This window comes from Amblyomma americanum, chromosome 4, assembly GCF_052857255.1.
Source record: "Amblyomma americanum isolate KBUSLIRL-KWMA chromosome 4, ASM5285725v1, whole genome shotgun sequence".
In the NCBI taxonomy this organism is placed as follows: Eukaryota; Metazoa; Arthropoda; class Arachnida; order Ixodida; family Ixodidae; genus Amblyomma; species Amblyomma americanum.
In genome coordinates, this window is record NC_135500.1 from 104,365,411 (window position 1) to 104,378,094 (window position 12,684).

Consider the following 12,684-nt stretch of genomic DNA (forward strand, 5'->3'; position numbering starts at 1 on the left):
CTTCGACGCAATAGCTCGCTCAAATGGTAGCGGTTCGCTTTTATTTCGCCTAATCTTGCCCACACGTAGTGGTATAAGCGATAACTAGCCCCTGTTTTTCAGATAATTTGGCGATCTTCAAGCTCCTAGGCCTAACTATATTCAGTGTGTTTTCCTCGTAGCAACGACACCAGGCGAAGCAGTTTTCTTACTTTTAGCCAGATCTTGCATTTTCTTCGGTTTGCATAGTTTTTCTTCTTGGAACAAAAAAGGCTCCCAATGCACTCACAGTAGTTATCAGTAATCACGGATGAAATTTTCTTCAACCGAGCGTTGATGTGGTTTGACTTCTTGTCACTAGATGGCGCCACGTGCGCCTGAGGGACGCTACGGCACGGTCAGCTAAAACTATACTTAGGAGCGGACAGCGTAACACACGCAGCGCCGTAGCTCTTTGGGTACGCAAGCACTTGCGTACGCACAGCTAAAACTGTCTATTTACTATTATGGCCTTGTCGCATTGCACGTAGGTTGGCTCAATTAACTTTTAAATGCTGCGTAGAGGAAGTTCACAGCCTCCCATCGCACACGCGTGCGCTACATATTTTAGCCTAATCACATATACCGGATGTACCAGCGGGGAATTTCAAGAATTCTTTAAAAACCACGATGGCAGAAATAGAAAGAGCGCCTTTTTGAGGAACAAACATAAACAGGAATGCGGAAGACGCCCGCAAACTTGAAAATGAATCTAGTCAGCTGTTATATAATCAGTTTTACTAACTGCACTTTAAATTGAGAGCTTTTTGCTTACTGCAAATGGCGAGATCAGAGCAAGGACAAGAGAATGCCAGGTCGGTTTTCTGAACGTTGACAAATCGCTTGGTCTGTAAAGCAGTAAAGCTTCAGGAAGAACTTCGCTTTTTTCCCACAAATAAAACCGCAAGATCAAAATCATGAGGCGCGCGGGAAGCGCACTGGAAGAGCGAGAACTACTCGGGGCTTGCCAACTTCACTACGAAGCTCAATTCTAGCAGCCTGCGCTATTTGACCACTGCAGAAATTTTCTTCTGGTTTGACGTCTGGCCCAAAAACGCATATTCGTCGTGAAATGTGTAGCCGTCATTTTGAGAGCGAGGACGCAAAAGAAACTTCACGCCATGGTAGAATATCTGCCGCAGTTGGAACTTGTCGCCGTAGGCATTACAACGCATCATCTGAGGATGTCAGTTACGTTCCTCGTTTTTTGCCGCACCCGGTATCTTTTCTTCTCTTTTTTTTTCTCTCTCTTCTTTCTTCTTTCTTCTTTCGCTCTTTCTTCTTTTAAAACTCTTTCTTTTAAAACGCTGCAATTCCACCATCGTGTCCGGAGCTACAAACTTTCCCTTTCCACCAGCAACTACAGTTTTTCCATTTAAGGGTAATTATAATTTTAATTATCTAGCTAATCAGACTAACTTAAACATACTTTCTTCAAATGTAGCATTTCAATTTGTTGCTGTAAAGATTCTCCGCCCAAGTTCAATCACCCTAAGTGGAGAAATATTTTAAACAATCAGCTTAAATCTCGGCATGTGAGTAGCTTGCGAGAGAGAGTGCGGGGGTGCTTTGATACGCATGTGTTGCTTGTACTGTATTCGTGCTCTAGGAACTATTGGGTCAGCTCGTGATGCTACGGGTGGCAAAAGCGCACTTTTTAAAAGCAGCACTGCAGGTCCTAGCTCTTAACTGTCCCTCAGCGAGTTTTGGTCATATTTTCCTTATGTTATTACAACTTTTGTGGATATCACAAGGACTATAGTGGGGCATATATGAATTATCGCGTTTGAGAGCATTTCAGGCACATGTCTAAAGTAGGAAGGATTTCTTGGAGCTCACTAGAGGGCATGCGTTTGCTATGCTCTTTCTGAGAATTTCGTTGCGCGCTGTTCCTAAGAGAAGGAGCCCCTGAACTCAAGAGATAATAGATTTGAATACACTTGGTACTTTAGCTTCTATGTGTATGCCAAAGCTTCCATCACCGCTTTTCAAGAAAAGCTGCAATATCGGCGATCGCATTCAGATATGCTTCCCGCGTAAGGGAACTTTAGCAATTCGCGGTGTGCATATTCTGCATCCGTGCCTACACTAAGTACAAGCTGGTGACTGTGCTCTTTTTGTCAAGTTTATGTCCGGCATTAGTCTGCAATATATGAGTGCTCATACGTGCGTGCGTGTAACGTGTGTTATTTTTTCTTGGACACACACACACATGGGAGCGAAAAGTCAGGCTGAGAGCTGTAATGTATAGCCTCATTAATAAGGTAAGCCACATTGGATGACTGCATATCTTGGTTGGCAGTTTATCCGGTATTCAATTGCTCGAAAGCATTTCGAAACCTGCAGTACCATACGTTTACCTTCGGCTGTACAAGACCTACGTTTGTTGTTCAATACCTCTTAGACGAAGTCTATTGCACGAGGGAATACAAAAATCGCCTTATCCCATTGTTCAGAACTGGTGCAAGGTATGGGAAAGGGCAGACAAATGATATGCGCACGAACTCCACTTTGTCTCCGATGACTGGAGAATTGCTGCGTAGCAGGTATGAGCACGGTCGACACCAAAGCCAGCGGTGCTCCTTGCGGTATGCAGCACACACGACTCTGGCCCCTGTTTCATGCGCATGCGCGTGAAAGCTGTTTCAGTGTACTATCGGTGCCACTCGTCTAAGTCGACGGCGGCCGTTCCGCACAAGGCGTGATCGGCCAAGCCGTGCACGTGTTCCCCCTGGGCCCCCTGTATTCAAAGAGGAAGAATCAGAATGAGGGTGCAATGTCTCCACCAGAAGCGCCACAGCAGCAATAGCCATCACAATAGCCCACAGCACAAAAGTCGCCAGTGTGTCGTTGATGGTGAGGTCCTCCGCCGAGTGTCCTCCGGTCTGTCGGACGCAGCGTTGCCACCCGGCCAACTCGTCGCCCATCCACTTGCTAACGAGACCGCCCTCGTACATCCAGGTGATCCTGCAAGACCGTAGAAACATGAATTCCAAGAACAAGTAAGCGTAGCAGGGGGTGGTAGAAGGCTAAGTGGGCGGATGAAATTAAGAACTTTGCAGGCAAAGGGTGGATGCAGCTGGCAAAGGACAGGGTAAATTGGAGAGACATGGGACAGGCCTTTTCCCTGCAGTGGATGTAGTAAGGCTGATGATGATGATTACTGCGAAATGGAGTCTAGTGCCATGGGTGCACTTGCAACAGTGAAAGCAGAACAGCGTAATGTTGACCTACGTGTGCAATTGCTATACTAACAACGCAACCGTTAAACCATCGCAGCGGTATCTTTAAACGTTTCTTGTTCCCAGAAGGCAAAGGCGAATGCCTCCTTTCGGGAACAAAATACTGCCACGGGAAGAGCTGAAGGTACCGATCAGCAGCCAGTGCATACGGACAGTTCCGTCTCCCAAGGAAGCAGTTTCGAGCCGTCCAATTGCAACAAAAGTTGATATCCAGACAGGGCGTACCCGTGCCGAGATCAGCTCCCTAAAGTTCAGTAAGTCTGCACTAGCCAGAAGGATAGATCGCAGAAAATATGTTCATAGTACCACAATAAGATCGAAGACTCCACTGAAAAGTTTGTCACATCAAACGAGGGATCACAATAGGTCCATGCCTAATGGTGCAAGCAATAACATTCGACGCAAAGCCAGTTCTCCCACCGCGCCACCAAACACGCCACCGCTACTCGTGCTATATGGAATATCCCCCAAGCTAATAAATACTTGATGGTGGTTATTTTGGGTTGAGTAATAAACAACCTTAAACTTTCATAATTGCTTTGAAGCGTACGTATTCCGTGTGTTAGAAGAAAACACTGATCAATCCTTGAAAGAAACTGTAATCTGGCTAAATTTTTTCGCTTTTCATGGGCTGCTGATCTTTACAATTACATTTTATCGGTATAACATACACGCGGGCACGACAAAGTTTTTCTTGAACCACACTTGATTACTTCCCCTCTCCTGCTTTACTTGTTTGCACAGGCTTTGCAACTTTGCTTCATGTTATCAGTCAGGTTGTAAAAACTCACTTACACGGCATTTTACATTTTCGACAATGCACAAGCGTAGTTATTTGTGATTTTCTTTTCGTCAAAACCTTTGACAGACGAACTATTCATTGATGCTCTGCTTTAAAACTTGGGCTGACGATGTTTAATACACTTCACTACATCCTAGTTTTCAGAATTCGATGGTTTATCTTTCGCATTCCGCCGTATAAACTGGCCACTTTCAACTGTTGTCGTACCCGAAAGTTGCCGATATTCCCGACAAGCGCTTTTTTTAACCAAAAATATTTTATGAACTCTTTTTTGTCATATCTGGAATTTTTCACTCAGCACTAAATATTCCCGCAGGTCAATCCTAGGCAGGTTTACATCTTTTGCTATCAGCAGTTTTGCTGTCGTTAAAAAGGTTTCTATTGATTTTCTATGGCATTCTTAGCTGCTCATTGCGAGCAATGCTTAAACATTAAAATATAGATCTTTCTATGCATCGAAGGGCTCGACCATTGGCCTTAATATTCTCAAAACAATAACCCAAGCAGCACAAGTGATTGGCCCAACATTGGAACCGTATTGGCAAAGGCCGGCCCTACAAAGGGCCAGGATGGGACCATCGTGGTGCAATATTGGGCCGATGACCTGTGCTGCTTGGGAAGTTACATTACCCTATTAGAAAAATTTGATGTACAATAATCCTGGTCTTGATCTCAATGAAGAAGTGAGCGAAATAAACACTTGGTTTATCTCCTTCTACCCTTGGTGATTGGTAAAACAGCCAATATTTACTCTTATTAGCCACCGCATCAAGGTCTATAACATTGATTTCTCTATTTGTTCAACTTTGATCAACTGCCCTGAAAATTAAGCCTTCAGAATTTGGAGAAGCGCTCATGAAGTGTTTGCGTCTAGATGGCAGATGAATCATCGGCAATAGACTGCCACTGTGCTCTCTTGGCAAAAAAAATATGGTTATATGCTGAACTGTGAGCGTATTCGCCAATAACCTTAATACTAGGTTTGAGGTGGAGAGCTCCAGGTCACAGCCATGCATTCGTGTCACAAACGCAAAAATCCCAAAAACATGCAAAAGCTGCGGTCATCAATCACCATAACCGTAATGCATCATCGCAGAGCCAATTTTTTTCAAGCTTGCGCAGCCGGGGCTGACCCGCCAAAGTGTCAACTAATATGCGAATAAATACGGTATATGCATTGCAGTTGACACCGTGAGAACACATATTCGACGTATGACTCGAGTTCTCTATGACCATGTGGCTACCCTTCCTGTTAGCAGCTCGCGTTCTGCGATCCACACTCTTCTTGATGCTCACCGCGCCTTATTGCCCCGACTGTTAACTGCACGCTTCTGACGGCACGCAACCTCACGGAGCCTACATGAATCTCGAGCGCCAGTTCTGTTCCAGAAATTACGAACAAAGTCGGGATATCCTCGTCCGCTTTCAAACAGGCGACGTTAAAATTGTTATTATCCATTCTTACTTATTACACGTATTTGCCGACGTATCTGTAAAGTCCACGTGTTTTGCACAGTCTCTTCTGATCACGGCAAGGTAAGCCTCGATACATAGGGAACTTCCTGCCTTTCCCGGCTGGCATTCGTGACTCAACAAGGCGCAGGAAAAGGTCTGCCTTTTTTTTGTTTTGTCACGGTGCAGTCACTGGTTACAACACGCACGGGGAACTACATATGAAGGAAACCAGTAGCCCCTGAAACCAACGAGCATAAAAAATGTAATCATTTTCAAATTCGTGGGGTAGATCAATTGCAGAATAGCGTAACTATTTTAATCGACTAAAGGCAATTCATTAGAAACCAGAAGAAAACAAATTGGCGGTGGTTCAGCTTTGGTTAAACCTGGAGTGACGCGATAGCTACAGCTGGCCGAGCGGAAGCTGCTCAGTTGAATTGCAAAGTCAGCCTTTCGCCGCTCCGTTTGATGATGATGATGATGATGATGATGATAATGATGATGATGATGATGTCCTCAACCTGAATGGCACGTACCCACGGTGGGAGATAGGCCAGGATGCATTGCTGTTACATACGCACAGATGGGTGAGGAGTGGAGTAAATGAATAATTTTCTCTGGGCGTTCCTTCATCTTCGTCTTACTTGACACAGCCCATGCGCACAGCTGTTGCAGCTTGGTTCCGCAGGCGCACTGCACCGCCGGCAGCAGTACCTGCTCCGCATCACGTGACCAGCCACGGCGCCGCGCAACCGGCAGCTGCTCCGCACCACGTGACAGCGTGGGGGCGCAGCCATGGCGTGGCGGCGGCGCCACGCTGAAGGCTCGAAATGCTACCATAATGTAGCTATCGCTGCAAAACAACTATACGCTCCCGATTTGATCCGAACCCAAGACCTCTGAATTTTGCGACCGGTGGTCTACCAACTGAGCTTCGAGAACGCCTGTCGAATCTCCTGCCTTAAGGGGTAGAAATGCTGCGTGCAAACTGTGGAGAGTCCTCGCCAGCGCTGCCCTCGTCCATAGCGGCGGACATAATAGGTCCTGTAGTACCTACAGTGTGAAGTGAGCAACATCTAGCGGTGAGAACAGAGGCTTTGCGAGGCCCCTCATATACTATAGCACCAGGACTGCCAGATACGAGGCCCTCATTAAGCTATTCAGCAGACAAGGAACGAGAAGTGAGGGGCTCCTATGGCATACATATGAAGGAAGCCAACAGCGACCGAAAACGTCATCGTATAAAGCTCACATTTTTTTTTTTCAGTTTCATTCAGTTTATTGGAAAAAAAAGATGCATAGGTAAGATGTACATAAATTGATTATTACAGAAGGAAGTCCCAAAGTGGAACTGTCAGGGGGACCTCCTGTAATTAATTGCATATTTGAAGTAGGATAAATATATGGCAGATAGCAATTACATAGCGGAACACAGGTGCAATGAAAAGTAAGATCTGAAATAACAGTTTAGTCATGCTAAATTTTAAAAACACATTTTGAAAACACAAAAAGAGAACATAGGACAAGCACTCAGGCAATAGAAGTCGTACACAATACTAACAGGTTTCACTGGCGTGGCAATTGAAGGCAATTATGCAGTACATAGTTTTTCAAGTTTTTATGGAATTGTGCTTCGGTGCGGAATGATTTGATGGTTGCGGGTAGCGAGTTCCAGACAGTGGTTGCTGAAAATAAAGCGGACTGTTTGCCATAATTAGTTTTCACATTCGGAAACAAAAGATTATGTTGTTCAGCGAATCTAGTATTATTAACGTTACACAAACAGGAACTTTTAAATATTGGGAGAGTAGTGCTATTGTGACGGGCGCGATAAATTAATAAACCTAGTTTCAGTTGGAGTGAACAAAGGAGAGGTAAGATATTGAGTCGGCGGTAAAGGGGAGCACTGGATGCGGTGTATGAGCTGAATGTCATTATTCTAACAGATTGGTTTTGAAGATGACACAAAGAAGAAAGATGGGTATAGTACGTGTTACCCCACGATGATAAACAGTAATTGAGGTGGCTATGAATGAATGCATAATAAAGTGAGCGAAGAATATGCTGTTGGAAATAATAACGCGTTCTAATTAGTATACGTATACCGAGTGCAACTTTTTTCCTAATAGATTTAGTGTGAAGGTTAAATTTTAGATGTGAATCAAGCGTCACACCGAGAAATGTTACAGAACTTGATGGGAGAATAATGTGATTATTTAGGTATACATCTGAAATGCTGACAAGTCGTTTGTGTTCTGAGTGAAATATCATTAGCTTTGTTTTAATTGGGTTGATTTGTAAAAGATTGCTGTGGCACCATTCCATTACATTTATAAGGTCGGCATCAATTTTTGATGTTAGGTCACTTACGTTATTGCTAGAAGAAAATATGGTAGTGTCATCTGCATACAGAATGCAGTCAGTGTTATTGAGGCATTTTTGCAGATCAATAATGTAAATTAAGAGTAGAAAGGGGCCTAAAACAGATCCTTGCGGAACTCCTTGATTAATTGTAATTGGTTGGGATAAAGTATTCGATATTTGTACAAATTCGATATTTGTATGAATATTTGTATGAACACAAATTATTTAAAAAAATAAATTCCCTATGATCACTGGTTTCGGCGACTGTTGGCTTCCGTCATGTAATTCACGAGAGGGATGATACGGGTTTATTGGTACATCCTGTCGGAAAAGAAACAATAGTGCTCTTTGAAGACGGGAGAAATAACGAGACACACCGGCGCCGACTAACCACCAAAATGATCTAGTGGGAAACTGAAGCAAATTTGAAGCAATTTTCACAATAAATGGACGAGGTTGACACTGGTGAACATTCTCAAGGTTCAGTCACACTACTCATAAATATCCCCGATAGGAGAAGAATGGGCAGCCCTCACCATAGGTCAGTTGGTCGAGCAAAGGACGTGAAATTCGAATGTCTTGGGTTCAGATCCCACCCGTGAAACTTGGTTCTATTTTTCTGCCTTTTAATCAATTATCTTTAAAAATAATTGCTGCAATAAGCTCCCAATGAAGAACTGCACAAATTAATAAAAAGAGAAAAACATTGCCTGTACTCTTTGGTTTCGGTGACGGGCCTCCGTCATGATTTCTTTAAAGAGCCCTTCTTTTCCGTTCCATTGTATTCTCAATACCGCCTTGTCATTCAATAGCCCCCCAGATCACTGTAATCATTAAAGATTTCACGCCTTCTTAGAAGCTTTCCACCCAATCGTCATCACGACTGCCTGCAGGTGCATAGGCCGGTACAACCCTTAGTTGCGGATCTTAGTAAGCTTAATGGCTGTAATGGCCAGCCGTTCATTAGCACTGCACAATTCTTCGAAGTTGCCAGATATATATTACTAGCGCTTCGACAGCCTAGGGAATACAACATGCCCCACCATCTCACTGGTGCGAAAAAATTGGTGTTGCATAATAACAGAGAAGGAAAAAAGTTTGTGGGATAGGGCTTCACAAGAAAAAAATCTGGCGGTCCAGCAAAGAAGCTCAATAAGAAGCATTCAAGCACATGGGAATTTCCGTGCTGCGCCTTCTGGGAAAATACCACCTCACTTATTGTGAAGAAACGCACAAATATTTTTCCCCCTGAATACACACCCTGCAATCTTTTGGCCAATACTATACGTGTTGGTATGTCTGCGACGCGCATTCTGGGATTGTCAGCAGCACCGCTGTCTTAAAAACGCGTGTGTGGGTCGTCGCAATGCGGCGCAGACTTCCCAGCTCTAAATTGTTTAGATGTAACGTATTGCAACGTGCACTTCTGCTTCGCCACCCTTGACAACAGCCTTCTCTACAGAAACACTGAAGAGTTTTCCAAGCTCCAATTTGCGTCAAGTAGAGAAAGACTCAACGAATTTAGTTTTGTCGTGCTGGACAGGAGCAGTGTAAAAGATTTAAGGTAGGTTACGCCAGGAAGAAAAAAAGGCGATGCTGCTTGGAAGCGCGAGAAACCAAGTCTGCCTATAAACTCAAAATTTGCTGCACTATCAGCAAGAATTTAAAAGGGAACCATACAAGCAAGCCACCGAAAGCAAAATAAGAACCTCTTAGCAAGGAGAAGCTCAATACTAGTGGAGGGTAATTTCACTTCAAAATCGCGAATACTCTTCTTCAGAAGTAGTTATATATTTCATATATAGAGATATTTCATTTAGTTTTAAGTTTAGCAACGTCTTGTCCTCGTCTTTGTTCGTCCCGTCCTTATTGTAAGTTTTCGTTAAGAGTGTTTACTAACCTCGTTTTCATTTCCTCTCCAGGAGCTAATATGTTGGTAATTCTGTAGCGATAACTACACTATGCAACCTCTTCGACCCTTCAGAGTGGCACCAATTGAGTTCAGTGGCGGCGCCATTGATCACGTGGGTTGATCACGTGGTGTGACCGTTGATCACGTGGTTGGTCACGTAGGTTGGTCACGTTGGGCGGCGCAGCAGCTGCTCAGCAACAGCGGCGCAGCAGCAATAGCAGAGGCTAACAAAAGCTGTTGACCGTAAATGAGGCCAGCAGAGCTTTGAGATGAAAAATAATACTTGTAGGATTTATGGCGGAAAGCAGCATAGTGCGTCAGGAAACAAACGTGAGTTATAGACGTTTCAATGCAGGTTAAGAAGAAGAAAGGGGAATGGAAAAGACATGTAAAGTGAAAGGAAGGTAACGGATCGGCGTAAAGGGCAACGAATTGGATAGTAAAAAAAGAGCAGCGTAAGTTGGCCGCAGCTGGCAGATGAGAGGTCAGTTGGAGGGGTATGGGCGAGGCCTTTGCCCTGTAGAGGATATCGTTAGGCTGCTGTTGATAAAAATGTTTAATATCAAATACTACCAGGTTCAGTAAGCAGCGCTGACCTGTCCTTATCTAGCTCTTCTTAGCACGAACTGCTTTGCCCCAAGTGTAACCACTACCATGGTCAGTTGCTCCATAGCAGCCGAGGACTGAATATACATTGGTGTTTTATGGGTGTCTTAACAGAGGACGTGGTGGCCAACTATTAACTTAGGGAGACCAACTATTGGTCTGTTGAGCGGATGCTTTGTCGCGTATATTCACCTGAGTTTGGCCACACGCTAGGCCTAGTTATTAAGTTCCACTAACGCTAAAATTGCTCAGTTTTACGTAGGAGACAACTACAGTCGCTCAAATCGAAACGATTTTAGGAACTTCGGAGTACATTTCAAAAAGCTCCAGATATGTTACAGAGATTTTGAAATATAAACAATTAAAAATTACAGCACCACACCCACACTCGGCTGAAAAAGAGTGCACAGATGAAAACGCAGTCACAGAGTTATAATCGCAGCGATGTACGTACATACGAGTTCTATACTTTAAGCTATAGGCTTCTATAATTAAGCTTCGTTAGGAGCTTTCATATGAACAAAATACCTGCATGAGCGATGGTGACCAATGAAGTTTTCAAACCAATTTTACACAACGGTGAAAAAAAGCCCTTAATCTCAGATGTTCGCAGAACTGCTTAAATGTTGAGCAGCCTCCTTGGTTGCCATCATATAAAGTGTTCATTGTTTTTCTTTAATTTTCGCTTTCCACTGACAGAATGAACGAAATATTCCTTCCTTGCAAACTCAAACAGGTTTAATGCATAAAATTATTAGGAGGTATGTCCATTTCATACGACCAACTGCCATTTTAAAACACAAAGACCCTGAACCACCACTGAGAGTATAACCGTAACACTGTCATTATTATTTACAATTGTTTAAGGGCCCGGGGTAGGATATTACATAAAATTAGAAGGAATAAGGTATGTTTGTGCTGATTTTCATGCATTAAAACCTTAGAAAAAGGATGCATGGTAAAGTTGCACGTTTTTTATGGGACCATGTGCTCTAAAAGCACATTGCGAAACAATAAGGAAGAAAAGAAAACCTATGCGGCTCATGTTCGCACGCGTTTCCACATGTTCCAAACAATGGTATAAAAGCAGAGTTCGCTAAAGCTGGTTATTCCAAAATAAGTGCATTGTATAAAATCAAGACACATGAACAGTTCAGAAACAAGCAAAGATGTTCGTTGTAGAATACGAAACGTTTTCTTGTTTAGTTGTACTAAACGTTTCCGCCGTTTTCATGATAAAGTGCGGCCATTACGCCCGCAGGAGCAGTGCCTTCAGCAATAGTTTGTCTGTAATAAAGGCATTGATCACTGAGGAGTACGTGAGCAGGAAACACGACAAGTCGTCAATCAGGCTCGGTTTCAACACAGCCTTCTTACTTTTCATAATCTGTTAATTTGCTCTAAAGCCGACTTTTCACAGAATGCACATAATAGTTTAAAGGCCTCTCACACAGGAACCCTTCTTCCGTTCTTTACCTAATGTGTGAATAACATCTGTCGATCTGACAGGACACTTCCGTCTGTTGGATTTTCTGGAGTGAAACACTGAGCTGCACTAGTCGCTTCACTAAACAATCAGCCGCTCTTGAAGAGTAATTTGCATTCATCGCTGACGCACAAAACACGCTCTAGTGTTGTAGTGCACAGTGTCTCCGGTATTTGTTTTTACAAAGCTCCTCTTTCTCCTCAGGGGAAAGTTCTAGGGCGCATCAGTGCGATCGATGCTCGAACTGTACCGTTCAGTATTCATGGGATACTTGTGGTACAGCTGTCCCGTATTCTGTAGCATCAAATGACAAGCGTCCAAACTTTTCAAAGTGTGATGGCGCAAGCTCTCTGTGTCTGCCTTGGACTGCATAGATGTGCGTCTGCAGCAGTAGCTATTGTCATAACCCGGTAACTTCTAGTTACTACATATATTGCTGTTGACACCATGAGAGCGCATATTCGGCGCCTCACACGGGTTCCCTGTCATCATCTGGCGACTCTACGTATAATTAGGCCACGTACCGCAATTAGTCAGTCATCGCTGCTTATCGGCATATCTTCCATCTCAATTCACGCCTGCCTCAAGGCCGTGCTCGCCTTTATGGGGTCTACATGAACGTTCCTTTTCCTGAAATTACGAGGATAGCTGACATGTCATTGGTCGCTCTCAAACAGATCAGTTTGGAACATCTGCATTTCAACCACCGCCATCGCATGCATGTCTACGCAGATGGCTTATTTAACTCAATCAGTTCAGCGGGGTCTGTAATGATCCCGGCGAGATCCATCTTGACCAA

At 43.8% G+C, this 12,684-nt stretch overlaps 1 protein-coding gene across 1 annotated transcript in view; it reads right to left on the reverse strand.

Moving 5' to 3' along the window:
* Positions 1-2,663: 2,663 nt before the first annotated feature.
* The window catches only part of LOC144129726 (uncharacterized), a 43,251-nt gene continuing 33,230 nt past the window's right edge, over positions 2,664-12,684 (reverse strand). Inside the window, exon 8 of the mRNA XM_077663815.1 lies at positions 2,664-2,985. Within this exon, the coding sequence (XP_077519941.1) occupies positions 2,664-2,985 (322 nt within the window). The remainder of the gene's footprint in view (positions 2,986-12,684) is intronic.